Source organism: Delphinus delphis, chromosome 13 (genome assembly GCF_949987515.2).
Source record: "Delphinus delphis chromosome 13, mDelDel1.2, whole genome shotgun sequence".
Lineage (NCBI taxonomy): Eukaryota > Metazoa > Chordata > Mammalia > Artiodactyla > Delphinidae > Delphinus > Delphinus delphis.
Window position 1 is genome coordinate 27,244,708 of NC_082695.1, and position 12,895 is coordinate 27,257,602.

The 12,895-nt window shown below is 40.6% G+C and overlaps 1 protein-coding gene and 1 pseudogene across 1 annotated transcript; one reads left to right on the forward strand and one right to left on the reverse strand.

Moving 5' to 3' along the window:
- Nucleotides 1-871: 871 nt before the first annotated feature.
- Nucleotides 872-1,716, reverse strand: LOC132436564 (PRELI domain-containing protein 1, mitochondrial pseudogene; annotated as a pseudogene).
- A 5,188-nt stretch (nucleotides 1,717-6,904) lies between these two features.
- Nucleotides 6,905-7,798, forward strand: MC2R (melanocortin 2 receptor). The gene has a single exon (XM_060029492.1). It carries the CDS (start codon nucleotides 6,905-6,907, stop codon nucleotides 7,796-7,798), a length of 894 nt encoding a protein of 297 aa, XP_059885475.1.
- The last annotated feature ends 5,097 nt before the right edge of the window (nucleotides 7,799-12,895 follow it).

The following is a 12,895-nucleotide window of genomic DNA, read 5'->3' on the forward strand; positions in this document are numbered from 1 at the left end:
AGATGGTTGCTGTCTCAAGGAATGTAAGAGTTCCACTATTAATTTGGAAAAGAATCGCCCATTTGGTACTTTTTTCCCATAGAATCTGAAAAATGAAGTTATAATATTTTGTTAGGTGATAAAGAGCACAAACTGGATTGTTTTCATTTTCTACTAAAGATCTTATAAATAGTTAATGTTGTTTTGCTTTTAATGTTTACCAGACACATTCCTTTTTTTAAAGAAATAGCCAAAACTTTTAAAACACCCATTATATTCTCCTATTATGAAGAATAATTTAACTTTACCTCTTATATTGAATGTTAAACTGGGGTAGTTTCTTTTTTTTTTTAATTTATTTTATTTAGTTTTATTTTTGGCTGCGTTGGGTCTTCCTTGCGGTGTGTGGGCTTCTCATTGCAGTGGCTTCTCTTATTGCGGAGCATGGCACGCAGGCTTCAGTAGTTGTGGTGCACGGGCTTAGTTCCTCCGTGGCATGTGGGATCTGCTGGACCAGGGCTCAAACCCGTGTCCCCTGCGTTGGCAGGTGGATTCTTTTTTTTTTTTTTTTTGAATTCAACAAGTATTTATTGAGTGCCTGTTATGTGCAAGATTTTGTTTCAGGTACTTGGGACACATCAGAAAATAAAACAAAGGTCCCTGCCCTCATGGAGCTTACAGTCTAGCGTTTATGACCACTTCACCTGGACGTGACCCTGCGCAAGTCAGTGTACCTCTATCTTCAGCCACCTGATGCAGGAATAAGCAGGCCCAGCTCAGACATGGGTAACGGCCTGGTGTGCTGGAGAGGCCAAACAACACACCCACCCCCAGCCCACCACCCAGACAGTAGACAGGACTGGAAGCTGACTTTTTTTTTTTTTTTTGGAAGCTGACTTTTAATAATAAAGTACAAGGAGGAAAGAGCACAGGGACTGGAGCAAGTGGTCTGCTGTGCTGTGGCCCTAGGGCCTGGGCTGGCTACACAAACTGCTGCTGCTGCTGCTGCTTCTTGGTGGTTGCCTTGCTGGCAAGGTCCTTGGCCTTCTCTGTAGCTGCCAGTGCCATTTCCTTGGCCTTCTTCTTGGCTTCCTTGGCTGTTTCAACAAGGGTTTTGGGAGGGGCCTCACCTTGCAGCTTGGCCAAGATGTATTCAAAACCCTTCATAGTCTTGGTCACGTTGCTTTTGAACCGGGCGAGACCAAATTCCTGGATAGCTCTGGAGACGCCGAACAAGCTAGAGGAGACCCAGGCTTCCGGGCAGATTTCGGTCCAGCCGCTGTTATCAGAGTTCACACGGTAAACACATCGTTCCTCTACCACCATCAGCCGGGCATGGTTGATGTTCCAGGTGAAGGTGGTCATGGTCTGGTTCTGTGGGTCCACAATAGAATCCTCCAGGATGTACACTGAGTGAGCAACATTGGCAGGAAATAGTCGCTCAGCCCAGCGGGGCATCCTGTTCGTCTTGGTCAGGAGTCGCCGGGACAGGAGCTTCTGGTCAGCGGTCACCTCCCAGTGCACTATGTCTTCCGTCAAGACATGTTTGCTATAGGGATTCGGGTACCGCTGCCAGAAGGCAGCGAACACTTGGTCCCAGGAACTCCGGAGCACACTCTGGCCCAGGAAATACTTCACCATTGTCCAGGCCGGGTGGGCTCAGTGCCCGCGCAACATCAGGGGTGCGGAGCCCGGGGGGCACACGGAGACCGGGCTGGAGCTCGACGCTCGGCCGCCAAGCTAGCAGCTCAGTCACTCCAGCGCCGCACCCAAACAGGCGCCACCGCCGCCATGAAGATTTGTCTGCAGGTGGATTCTGAACCACTGTGCCACCAGGGAAGCCCTGGGGTAGTTTCTTAATAGTATTTGAGCATCCATAGTAGTCTATGTCTCCACCAAATTAGAAAACAAATTTATAAACAGTATTACCAAATCAAATATATTTTTACCCTAAAATATGGAAATGAAATCTGTGAGTTCTCCCTTTGAAACAGAAGTGAAACACATATTGCACCATCAACTATGGGAATAGTACATCAACATCTTTGCCTTTTCCATAAGCTGTAGGGTCAGGCAGTGACCCAGAAAGGCAAGCAGTGGAAAGAAAGGACCTAAACATCCTGTCAATTCATGGAACCCACCACCACCTCCAAGTTGAGGAAGGGTGACCGTGTGCTTTCCTGTTCTGAATATTTACTTCTTTACTTGTTCTAACCCACTTTACATGCAATTGGATTCAGCAGAAAGATAAGGAGCGAAAGGGGAGAAGCACAGGATAATCTTTATCTCTAGGCTCAAAATTCCACTAAATATGTTTTCACAGAGCAGTTAAGATGAGGGTCCAACTATATAATAATAAAACGATCAATACAAGAAGAGGATATTACACTCATTAACATATATGCACTCAATATAGAAGCACTTAAATACATAAAATACTAACAGACAAAGGGAGGAACTGATGGGAATACAATAATAGTAGGAGACTTTAACACCCCACTGACATCAATGGACAGATCTTCCAGTCAGAAAATCAGTAAGGCAACAGAGATCCTAAAGGATACAACAGAACAGTTAGACTTAATTGACATCTTCAGGACACTACATCCAAAAAATAAAAACAAAAATAAAAAACAACCATAATACACATTCTTTTCAAGTCCACATGGAACATTCTCTAGGATAGATGACATACTAGGACACAAAAAAGCCTCAACAAATTTAAGAGGCTAGAAATTGTTTCAAGCGTCTTTTCTGACCACACCAGCATGAAACAAGAAATCAACCACAGAAAGAGAAATGAGGAAAAAAAATTACATGGAGACTAAACAACATGCTACCAAAAAACCAATGGGTCAATGATGAAATCAAAGAGGAAATAAAGAAATACCTTGAGACAAATGATAATGGAAACACAACCATACCAAATCTATGGGATGCAGCAAAAGCCGTCCTAAGAGGGAAGCTCATAGCAATACAGGCCTTCCTCAAAAAACAATAAAAATCTAAAATAAACAACTTAAATGACCACCTAAAAGAATTAGAAAAAGAAGAACAAACAAAACCCAAAGTCAGCAGAAGAAATGAAATAATAAATATTGGAGAGGAAATAAATAAGAGATCAAAACAACAGAAAAGATCAATAAAACCAAGAGGTGGTTTTTTGAAAAGATAAACAAAATTGACAAGCCTCTGGCCAGGCTCACCAAGAAGAAAATAGTGGACCCAAATAAACAAGATAACAAATGAAAGAGGAGAAATAACAACAAATATGGCAGAAATACAAAAAAACAAAAAAGAATACTGTGAAGAGTTATATGCCAACAAATTGGACAACCTAGAAGAAATGGACAAGTTTCTAGAAACATACAGCCCACCAAAACTGAATCAAGAAATAGATAATTTGAACAGACCAATAACTAGAAGTGAAATAAAATCTGTAATTAAAAAAAAAAAAACTCCCTGTAGGGCTTCCCTGGTGGCACAGTGGTTGAGAGTCCGCCTGCTGATGCAGGGGACACAGGTTCGTGCCCCGGTCCGGGAAGATCCCACATGTTGTGGAGCGGCTGGGCCTGTGAGCCATGGCTGCTGAGCCTGCATGTCCGGAGCCTGTGCTCTGCAGTGGGGGAGGCCACAACAGTGAGAGGCCCGCATAACGCAAAAAAAGAAACCTCCATGTAAACAAAAGTCCAGAGCCAGATGGCTTCACTGGGGAAGCCTACCAAACAAACAAAGAAGAACTTATACTGATCCTTGTCAAACTCTTCCAAAAGACTGAAGAGGAGGGCACCCTCCCAAAGTCATTCTATGAAGCCACCATCACCCTGATACCAAAACCAGACAAAGAGACTACCAAAAAAGAAAATTACAAGCCAATATCTTTGATGAATACAGACACAAAAATCTTCAACAAAATATTAGCAAACTGAATCCAACAACACATAAAAAGGATCATACACCACAATCAAGCTGGATTCATCCCAAGGGTCACAAGGATGGCTCAACACACGCAAATCAATTAATGTGATACACCACATCAACAAAAGACAAAAACCACATGATCATCTCAATAGATGCAGAAAAGGCATTTGATAAAATTCATCATCCATTCATGAGAAAAACTCTTGCCAAAGTGGGTGCAGAGGGTACATACCTCAACATAATAAAAGCTATTTATGACAAACCCACAGCCAACATAATACTCAATGGTGAAAAGCTGAAAGCCTTCCCACCAAATTACGGAACAAGACAAAGATGCTCTCTCTCAGCACTCCTATTCAACATAGTATTGGAAATCCTAGCCACAACAATTAGACAAGAAAAAGAAATTAAAAATATCCAAATTGGAAGGGAAGAGGTAAAATTGTCATTATATGCAGATGACAGGACACTCTGTAAAGAAAACCTAAATACTCCACACAAAAACTATTAGAACTGATAAGTGAATTCAGAAAGGTAGCAGGATACAAGATTAACAAACAGAAATCTGTTGCATTTCTTTACACTAACAATGAAATATCAGAAAGAGAAACTTAAAAAAAATCCCTTTTAAATATGTGTCCAAAATAAAATAAAATAAAATAAAATACCTAGGACTAAACCTGACCAAGGAGGTGAAAGACTTACAAGCTGAGAACTATAAAACATTGATAAAGGAAACTAAAGATGACTCAAAGAAATAGAAAGATATCCCATGCTCCTGAATTGGAAGAATTAGTATTGTTAAAATGGTCATACTACCCAAAGCAATGTACAGATTTAATGCAATCCCTATCAAATTACCCATGACATTTTTCACTGAACTAGAGAAATATTCCTAAAATTTATATGGAACCCCAAAAGACCCAGAATTGCCAAAGCAATCCTGAGGAAAAAGAACAAAGCTTACAGCATAACACTCCCAGACTTCAGACAATGCTATAAAGCTACAGTAATAAAAAACGTGGTATTGGCACAAAAACAGGTATATGAATCCATGGAACAGAATAGAGAGCCTAGAAATAAACTCACACACCTACAGTCAATTAATCTTTGACAAAGGAGAAAACAGTGGAGAAAAGACAGTCTATTTAGCAAGTGGTGTTGGAAAAGCTGGACAGATGCATGTAAATCAATGAAGTTAGAACACACCTTCACACCATACACTAAAATAAACTCAAAAAGGCTTAAAGACTTAAATATAAGACATGACACCATAAAACTCCTAGAAGAGAACACAGGCAAAACATTGTCTGACATAAATTGTAGCAATTCTTTCTTAGATCAGTCTCCTAAGGCAAAAGAAATAAAAGCAAAAATAAACAAATGGGACCTAATTAAACTTACAAGCTTTTGCACAGCAAAGGAAACCATAAACGAAATGAAAAGACAACCTAGAGAATGGGAGAAAATACTTGCAAACAATATGACCAACAAGGGCTTAATTTCAAAAATATACGAACAGGGCTTCCCTGGTGGCTCAGTGGTTAAGAATCCACCTGCCAATGAAGGAGACACAGGTTTAAGCCCTGGTCTGGGAAGATCCCACATGCCGCGGAGCACCTAAGCCCGTGCACCACAACTACTGAAGCCCTCGTGCCCTAGAGCCCGTGCTCTGTAACAAGAGAAGCCACTGCAATGAGAAGCCTGCGCACCACAGCGAAGAGTAGCCCCCGCTCGCCACAACTAGAGAAAGCCCATGTGCAGCAACGAAGACCTAACGCAGCCAAAAAAAAAACTCGAACAGTTCATACAACTAAATAGCAAAAAACCCCCAAACAACTGAATCAAAAAATAGGCAGAAGGCCTAAATAGATATTTCTCCGAAGGAGACATACAGATGGCTGACACGCACATGAAAAAGTGTTCATCGTCACTAATTATTAGAGAAATGCAAACCAAAGTACAATGAGGTGTCACCTAACACCAGTCAGAATGGCCATCATTAAAAAGTCTACAAATAATAAATGCTGGAGAGGGTGTGGAGGAAAGGGAACCCTCCTACACTGTTGGTGGGAATTGGTGCAGCCACTATGGAGAACAGTATGGAGGTTCCTTAAAAAACTAAAAATAGAGTTGCCATATGATCCAGCAGTCCCACTCCTGCACATATATCTGGAAAAGATGAAAGCTCTCATTCAAAAAGATACATGCACCCCAATATTCATAGCAGCACTATTTATAATAGCCAAGACATGGAAGCAACCTAAGTGTCCATCAACAGATGAATGGATAAAAAAGATGTGGTATATATTTACAACGGAATATTACTCAGCCATAAAAAAGAATGAAATAATGTCATTTGCGGCAATGTGGATGGAACTAGAGATTATCATACAAAGTGAAGTAAGTCAGACAGAGGAAGACAAATATGATATCATTTATATGTGGAATCTAAAAACATGATATAAATGAACTTACAAAACAGAAACAGGCTCACAGACATAGAAAAGAAACTTACGGTGACCAAAGGGGAAAGCGGGGAGGAATAAAAGGAGTTTGGGATTAACAGGTATACGTTACTATATAGAAAATAAACAAAAGAGTATGAAAAATAATATATATATACACACATATATATAACTGAATCATTTTGCTGTACACCTGAAACTAACAAAACATTGTAAATCAACTATACTTCAATTAAAAATAAAAATATATTTAGGAAAGATTTTTAAAAAGATGAGGGTCCAGTAAATTGTTTTATTTAAATATTCCACCATTATATTTTGCAGAGGCAACAGAGCTTCCTCAAAGCTAACATGGCTTGTTTTTATTTTGTGATCTATTTTACAACTGATATTCCTACATACACTTTTTTAGGTGACTGTGTGGTTTTCACCTCAGGTCTTCAGCAAGAACTACAGAGAAGAAAAGATTCTGAAGAATCAATCAAATTTTCTGTCAAGTCCCAGTAACATCCCTGTCTTAACCACGTGCAGGAGAGATGAAACACATTATCAACCTGTATGAAAGCATCAACAGTACAGCAAGAAATAATTCAGACTGTCCTCCTGTGGTTTTGCCAGAAGAGATATTTTTCACAATATCCATTGTTGGGGTTTTGGAGAATCTGATGGTCCTTCTGACTGTGATCAAGAATAAGAATCTTCAGTCGCCCATGTACTTTTTCATCTGCAGCTTGGCTATTTCCGATATGCTGGGCAGCCTGTACAAGATCTTGGAAAACATCCTGATCATGTTCAGAAACATGGGTTACCTCGAGCCTCAAGGCAGTTTTGAAACCACAGCAGACGACGTGGTGGACTCCCTGTTCATCCTCTCCCTCCTTGGCTCAATTTGCAGCCTGTCTGTGATCGCCGCTGACCGCTACATCACAATCTTCCACGCTCTGAGGTACCACCGCATCGTGACCCCGCGCCGTGCCCTTGTCGTCCTGATGGTCATCTGGACGTGCTGCATGGGCAGCGGCATCACCATCGTGACCTTTTCCCATCATGTCCCCACGGTGATCGCCTTCACAGCGTTGTTCCCGCTGATGCTGGCCTTCATCCTGTGCCTCTACCTGCACATGTTCCTGCTGGCCCGCTCCCACGCCAAGAGGACCTCCACGCTTCCCAGAGCCAACATGAGAGGGGCTGTCACACTGACTGTTCTGCTCGGGGTCTTCATTTTCTGTTGGGCGCCCTTTGTCCTTCATGTCCTCTTGATGACATTCTGCCCAGCTGACCCCTACTGTGCCTGCTACATGTCCCTCTTCCAGGTGAACGGTGTGTTGATCATGTGTAACGCCGTCATTGACCCCTTCATATATGCTTTCCGGAGCCCAGAGCTCAGGGACGCATTCAAAAAGATGACCTTCTGCAACAGGTACCAGTAGAATTATTGGTCCCTGATTTTAGGAGCCATGGGGAAATACTGTCAAGGGACAGAGTAACGTGACATACCAACAATACTAATGCTCCAACTGTCCTTTCCTTCCCTAAAGCACACGAGGAGAATCTCACTGACTTGTGTTGTAATAGCTCAGTTCCTTGTGCACAGCCTTGCTGTAGGTACAACTTCTATAGCTAGAGAGACAAAATATTTACTAAAAAGAAGGACAAGATACAAAGCACATGCAGCAATACACATATGAGAACTCTGGGCTGAGGAAGAAGTTGTTCTTCTATAGATATCTAGCTAGCCTATCACTGGGGTGGCCTTTCCAAAGTACTAGGACAAGTACTCAGTGTATAAACTACAGGGCCTTTGTAAGCCAAAGGTGCCATTAAGTTGCTGTAGCTGAATTTGCCTGTCCCAGACTGCCACACAGAATCCCTGCTCGCCTGCTTTCCTTCTGCCTGCCTGCTTTCTTGTATGCCATCTCAGATCTTTCTGGAAGCAGGCAGGATGCACATTATAAACGTCAAATAACCAGTGTTGAGTTTCCAATAATAAAGAAACCTTCTCTGTTAGTCTTCTTTGCTAACTCAGTATCCCACTGGCCTTAAAGCATTTTCCTGGTTAAAACTCCTCAAGCTTTAGGAGAATAAATTTCAAAGGAGGAAGTAAAAATTTAATCCATTTGGTTCCTATGTAGGAATAAATAAAGGTCAGAGGAAAATTGTGAAGTTTGTAGAAGATATAATCAATCCTTGTGTATCTGTCCAAACACAGAAGTAAATGAAAAGACGTCCCAAGCCCCAATATGCATTTTGTGGACTAAGTCAAGAGTGTGTGTGTTCACCATGTTTTTGGACTATGGGGGAAACCAAGACCAAAACAATACTTCAAGACAGTGCTATTATTGAGACCCAAGCCAGAGAGTGATGAAAAACACTTAAACTCATTCCACAGATGAGCCTGAGAGGCAGATAACATCACTGGAGAACTTCATCCTACCATCATCCACAGGAAAGATGCCAGATATCGAAAAGCAACATCCCAAGTAGGGTAAAGGAAGCATAAATTGCAAGTTCATATGTTTTTAATAGCTAAAGATAAAGTTTAAAGAGGAAGCAAATTCTGATCCTAAGTCCTTGCTGAGATGGAAGAGAGAAAGAGGCCAGGTCTGCAGGTGCATGGAGCTGAAATGCTCAGGATCCACAGTGAGGGACAGCGTCTTGGGATGAGGCAGCTCTTGGCCCTCAGAGTTTTCCCTGAGCTGCTGAAAGGAGAAGCAAGCCACAAGCAGGACTGCTGGCTGGGTGATGGGTTGGATATTAGGTGTGGGGAGGGACAGGGGCTTAAGAAGCAGAAGAGAAAGCACAGAGTTAAAGGGAAGGCAGCTGTGGGCAGGTGTCCAGAAAGCCTGTGACACAGCTTGAAGGTGAAACCCACAGTGTGTCTTCTGGTCCTCCATTCTCTAGAAATCCTTCTTTGGTCCTTCCCTCTCACCAAATGAATGATGATACCCTTTTTCTCCTCTTATTTCTCTGGCAGAACCTCCAGGACAAAGGCAAAAAGAAGCAAAGATTGAGGGATTCCTTACGCTTTTCTTCACTTTAATAGAAATGCTTTTAAAAATTTCACCAATAAGTTCACTTTTTGAAAATTACCTTTCATCAAGTTAATAATGTTCTTTTTCTGCCTAGTTTCTTAACAGTAATTTTTAATCACTAATCAATGTTGAATTTTATTTAATGCTTTTTCAGCATCTATCAGATGATCAGTTTTTCCTCCTTTAATTTCTTAAGGTGGTATATCACATTAATAGATTTTTAACAGTTGGGCTATCTTTGCAAACTTCAAATGAAGATTGATATGTAGTATACCAACCATGGTCATATTTACAAAGCTAAAATATACTGTTTGACAAACAACTTATTGTGAATTATACTTTTACATATTTGAAATTACCTATAATGATATAATTTAATTTATATTTCATGAATGACCTCTAGTGAATTTTATGAAAAATGAGAACAGTACCAAAAAATACAGATTCAAGATGTGTGGTTTTGAGGGAATTCCCTGGCTGTCTAGTGGTTAGCGCTCAGGGCTTTCCCTGCCAGGGCCTAGGTTTGATCCCCGGTCTGGGAAGTAAGATCCTGCAAGCTGTGCACTGCAGCCAAAAAAATAAACAGATATGTGGGTTCCATAAATATTCCCTTTAAAATAAAGGAGAAGAAATTATACATGGAATATTTAGTTGGCTACTCCTTTACGTATATTTAGTGATTTTTAAAATCTATTTTGTGCAGATCCCTATTTGCTACACATGCAACAGTTTGTAGTTAGAAATTCTCACACTCAGGGTGACAACCTCCCATTGACATTACAATATGATCATTGAAGAAACAGCAAACAACTGTTATTTATTTTGCCAACATGTGTTGTATATTTAAGATCTATTATTTGCAAAGTATTGCTGAAAAAAAGAATCCAGTTAACTCCTCTTTGCAAATCTACATATATGTTTCTTTTTTAAAAATTTTATTTTTATGTATTTTTGGCTGTGTTGGGTCTTTGTTGCTGCACGTGGGCTTTCTCTAGTTGCAGCGAGTGGGGGCTCCTCTTCTTTGCAGTGCGTGGGCTTCTCATTGTGGGGGCTTCTCTTGTTGCGGAGCACGGGCTCCGGGCGCGCGGAGTAGTTGCGGCTTGCTGGCTCTAGAGCGCAGGCTCGGTAGCCGTGGCTCGCGGGCTTAGTTGCTCCGCGGAATGTGGGATCTTTCCGGACCAGGGCTCGAACCCCTGTCCTCTGCGTTGGCAGGTGGATTCTTAACCACTGCGCCACCAGGGAAGCCCTACATACATGTTTCTTTATCCACATAAGTGTAGTCTGTATTACAATTAAAATTTTTGATAGTATGTTAAGAGCCCCTAAATACCTATATACCCTCGTGCAGAGAAAGCACATATTTTGTCACATCCCCTAATGTCTCAGGTGAGACTTCGACCATGTTCCTCAGAACTCTTAAAATAAGGAGGGCAGAGGGCAGGAGGACCCACAAAAGATTAAGAATACCCTTCAGAACAGTGAGTGTCCCTTGTTTCCATTAGGATATTAATAAATGTACCTAATTTAATTTTTTTAAGAAAGTTTTATGTCAGTAGAAGCTGTACTATATCTGAGATAACAAATCCCATGAGCTTAAAATCTGTTAAAAGTCTTCATTTTATCTGTCCCTACTTAATCCTTTTCAATTTTCTACAGGTTCTAGCAGTCTGGAGTTTGTTGAACAAGACTGTGATGTCATACAGACTTTAAGCAGGACCCCTTGCAGCCCTTGCTGAAGAGCGGTGAAACTTTTCTCCTGCTCCCTTTCTCCTGATTCTTTGATGATATTCAACCCAAGAGTGTTGGACACATTGAAAATTGTCCCAATACCAATAAAGCTAAAATGTTGATCAAGTAAATTCATAGAATATGTCTAAAAGTGGCAAGAACTTCCTTTTACAGATAGAAAAGCACAGTCATGAGAGGTAAGAGAACGATTCAAAATTCACGTCATTGAGTTCAAATCCCAGCTCCATGTGTACTATTTGTTTTTGTTTGTTTGTTTGTTTTTTTCGGTACGCGGGCCTCTCACTGTTGTGGCCTCTCCCGTTGCGGAGCACAGGCTCCGGACGCGCAGGCTCAGCGGCCATGGCTCACGGGTCTAGCCGCTCCGCGGCATGTGGGATCTTCCCAGACCAGGGCACGAACCCATGTCCCCTGCATCAGCAGGCGGACTCTCAACCACTGCACCACCAGGGAAGCCCTACTTAGATCTTTAATTTCCTTCAGCAATATTTTATAGTTTTAAGTGTACAAAACCTATACTTTTTTGTTAGATTTATTCCTAGGCATTTTATTTTTTTTCTTAAGATCATTTTTGAATTGTTCAGTACTAGCACACAGAAATATTACTGTTTTTTGTACATTGATCATATATTATGTAACTTCGCTGAACTCATAGTTTTTTGATGGAGTTTTTAGAATTTTCTATATATAGTTATCTGCAAGTAAGACAGTTTCACTTATTCTTTTCCAATCTGAACGCCTTTTATTTCTTTTTCTTGCATGATTACACTGGCTAGAACCTAAGCAGCAAGAGTGAACATCAGTGCCTTATTCTCAATATTCTTTCAACAAGCATAATGTTATGCTTTTGTAGATGCCTTTTTGATCACAGTGAAGTTTCCCTTCTATCCCAAGTTTGTTGAGAGTTTTATCATGAAGGGATGTTGGATTTAAAATACTTTATCGAAATGTTCACGCTGTTTTCTCCTTTATTCTATTAATAGTGTTATATTGATTTTCAGATATTAAACCTTCCTTGCATTACTGGAATAAATCCTACTTAATCATGGTGTATAATCCTTTTTATATGCTGCTAGATTCTGTTTACTAGTATTTTGTTGAGGATTTTAATCTCTATATTCATAAGAGATATTGGTCTGTACTTTTCTTTTCTTGTGATGTCTTTTCCTGGCTTTGGGTGGTATCAGGGAAATACTGGCCTCAAAGAATGAGCTGGGAAGTATTCCCTCCTCCTCTGTGTTCTTTTTATAAAAAATATTTATTTATTTATTTGGCTGCACCAGATCTTAGTTGCGGCATGCAGGATCTTCGTTGCAGCATGTGGGATCTAGTTCCCTGACCAGGTATCGAACCCAGGCCCCCTGCATTGTGAGCTCAGAGTTTTAACCACTGGACCACCAGGGTAGTCCCTCCTTTGTGTTCTGTAAGAGTTTGTGAAGGACTGGCATTATTTCTTCTTTATATATTTGATAGAAATCACCAGTGAAGTCATCTGGGCCTGAGTTTTTCTTTGTGGAAGATTTTTAAGTATTAATTCAATTTCTTTACTATTCAGATTCTCTAATTCTTCTTGAGTGGTTCAGTATTTGGGGTCCTTTTGTCTTTGTAGGAATTGGTCCATTTGTCTGATTTGTTGACATAAAATTGTTCATATTATTCCCTTATAATCCATTTATATATTGTAAATTTGATAGTAAGTTCCTTTCATTCCTCATTTTGGTAACTTGTCTTTTCTTTATTTCTTGGTCA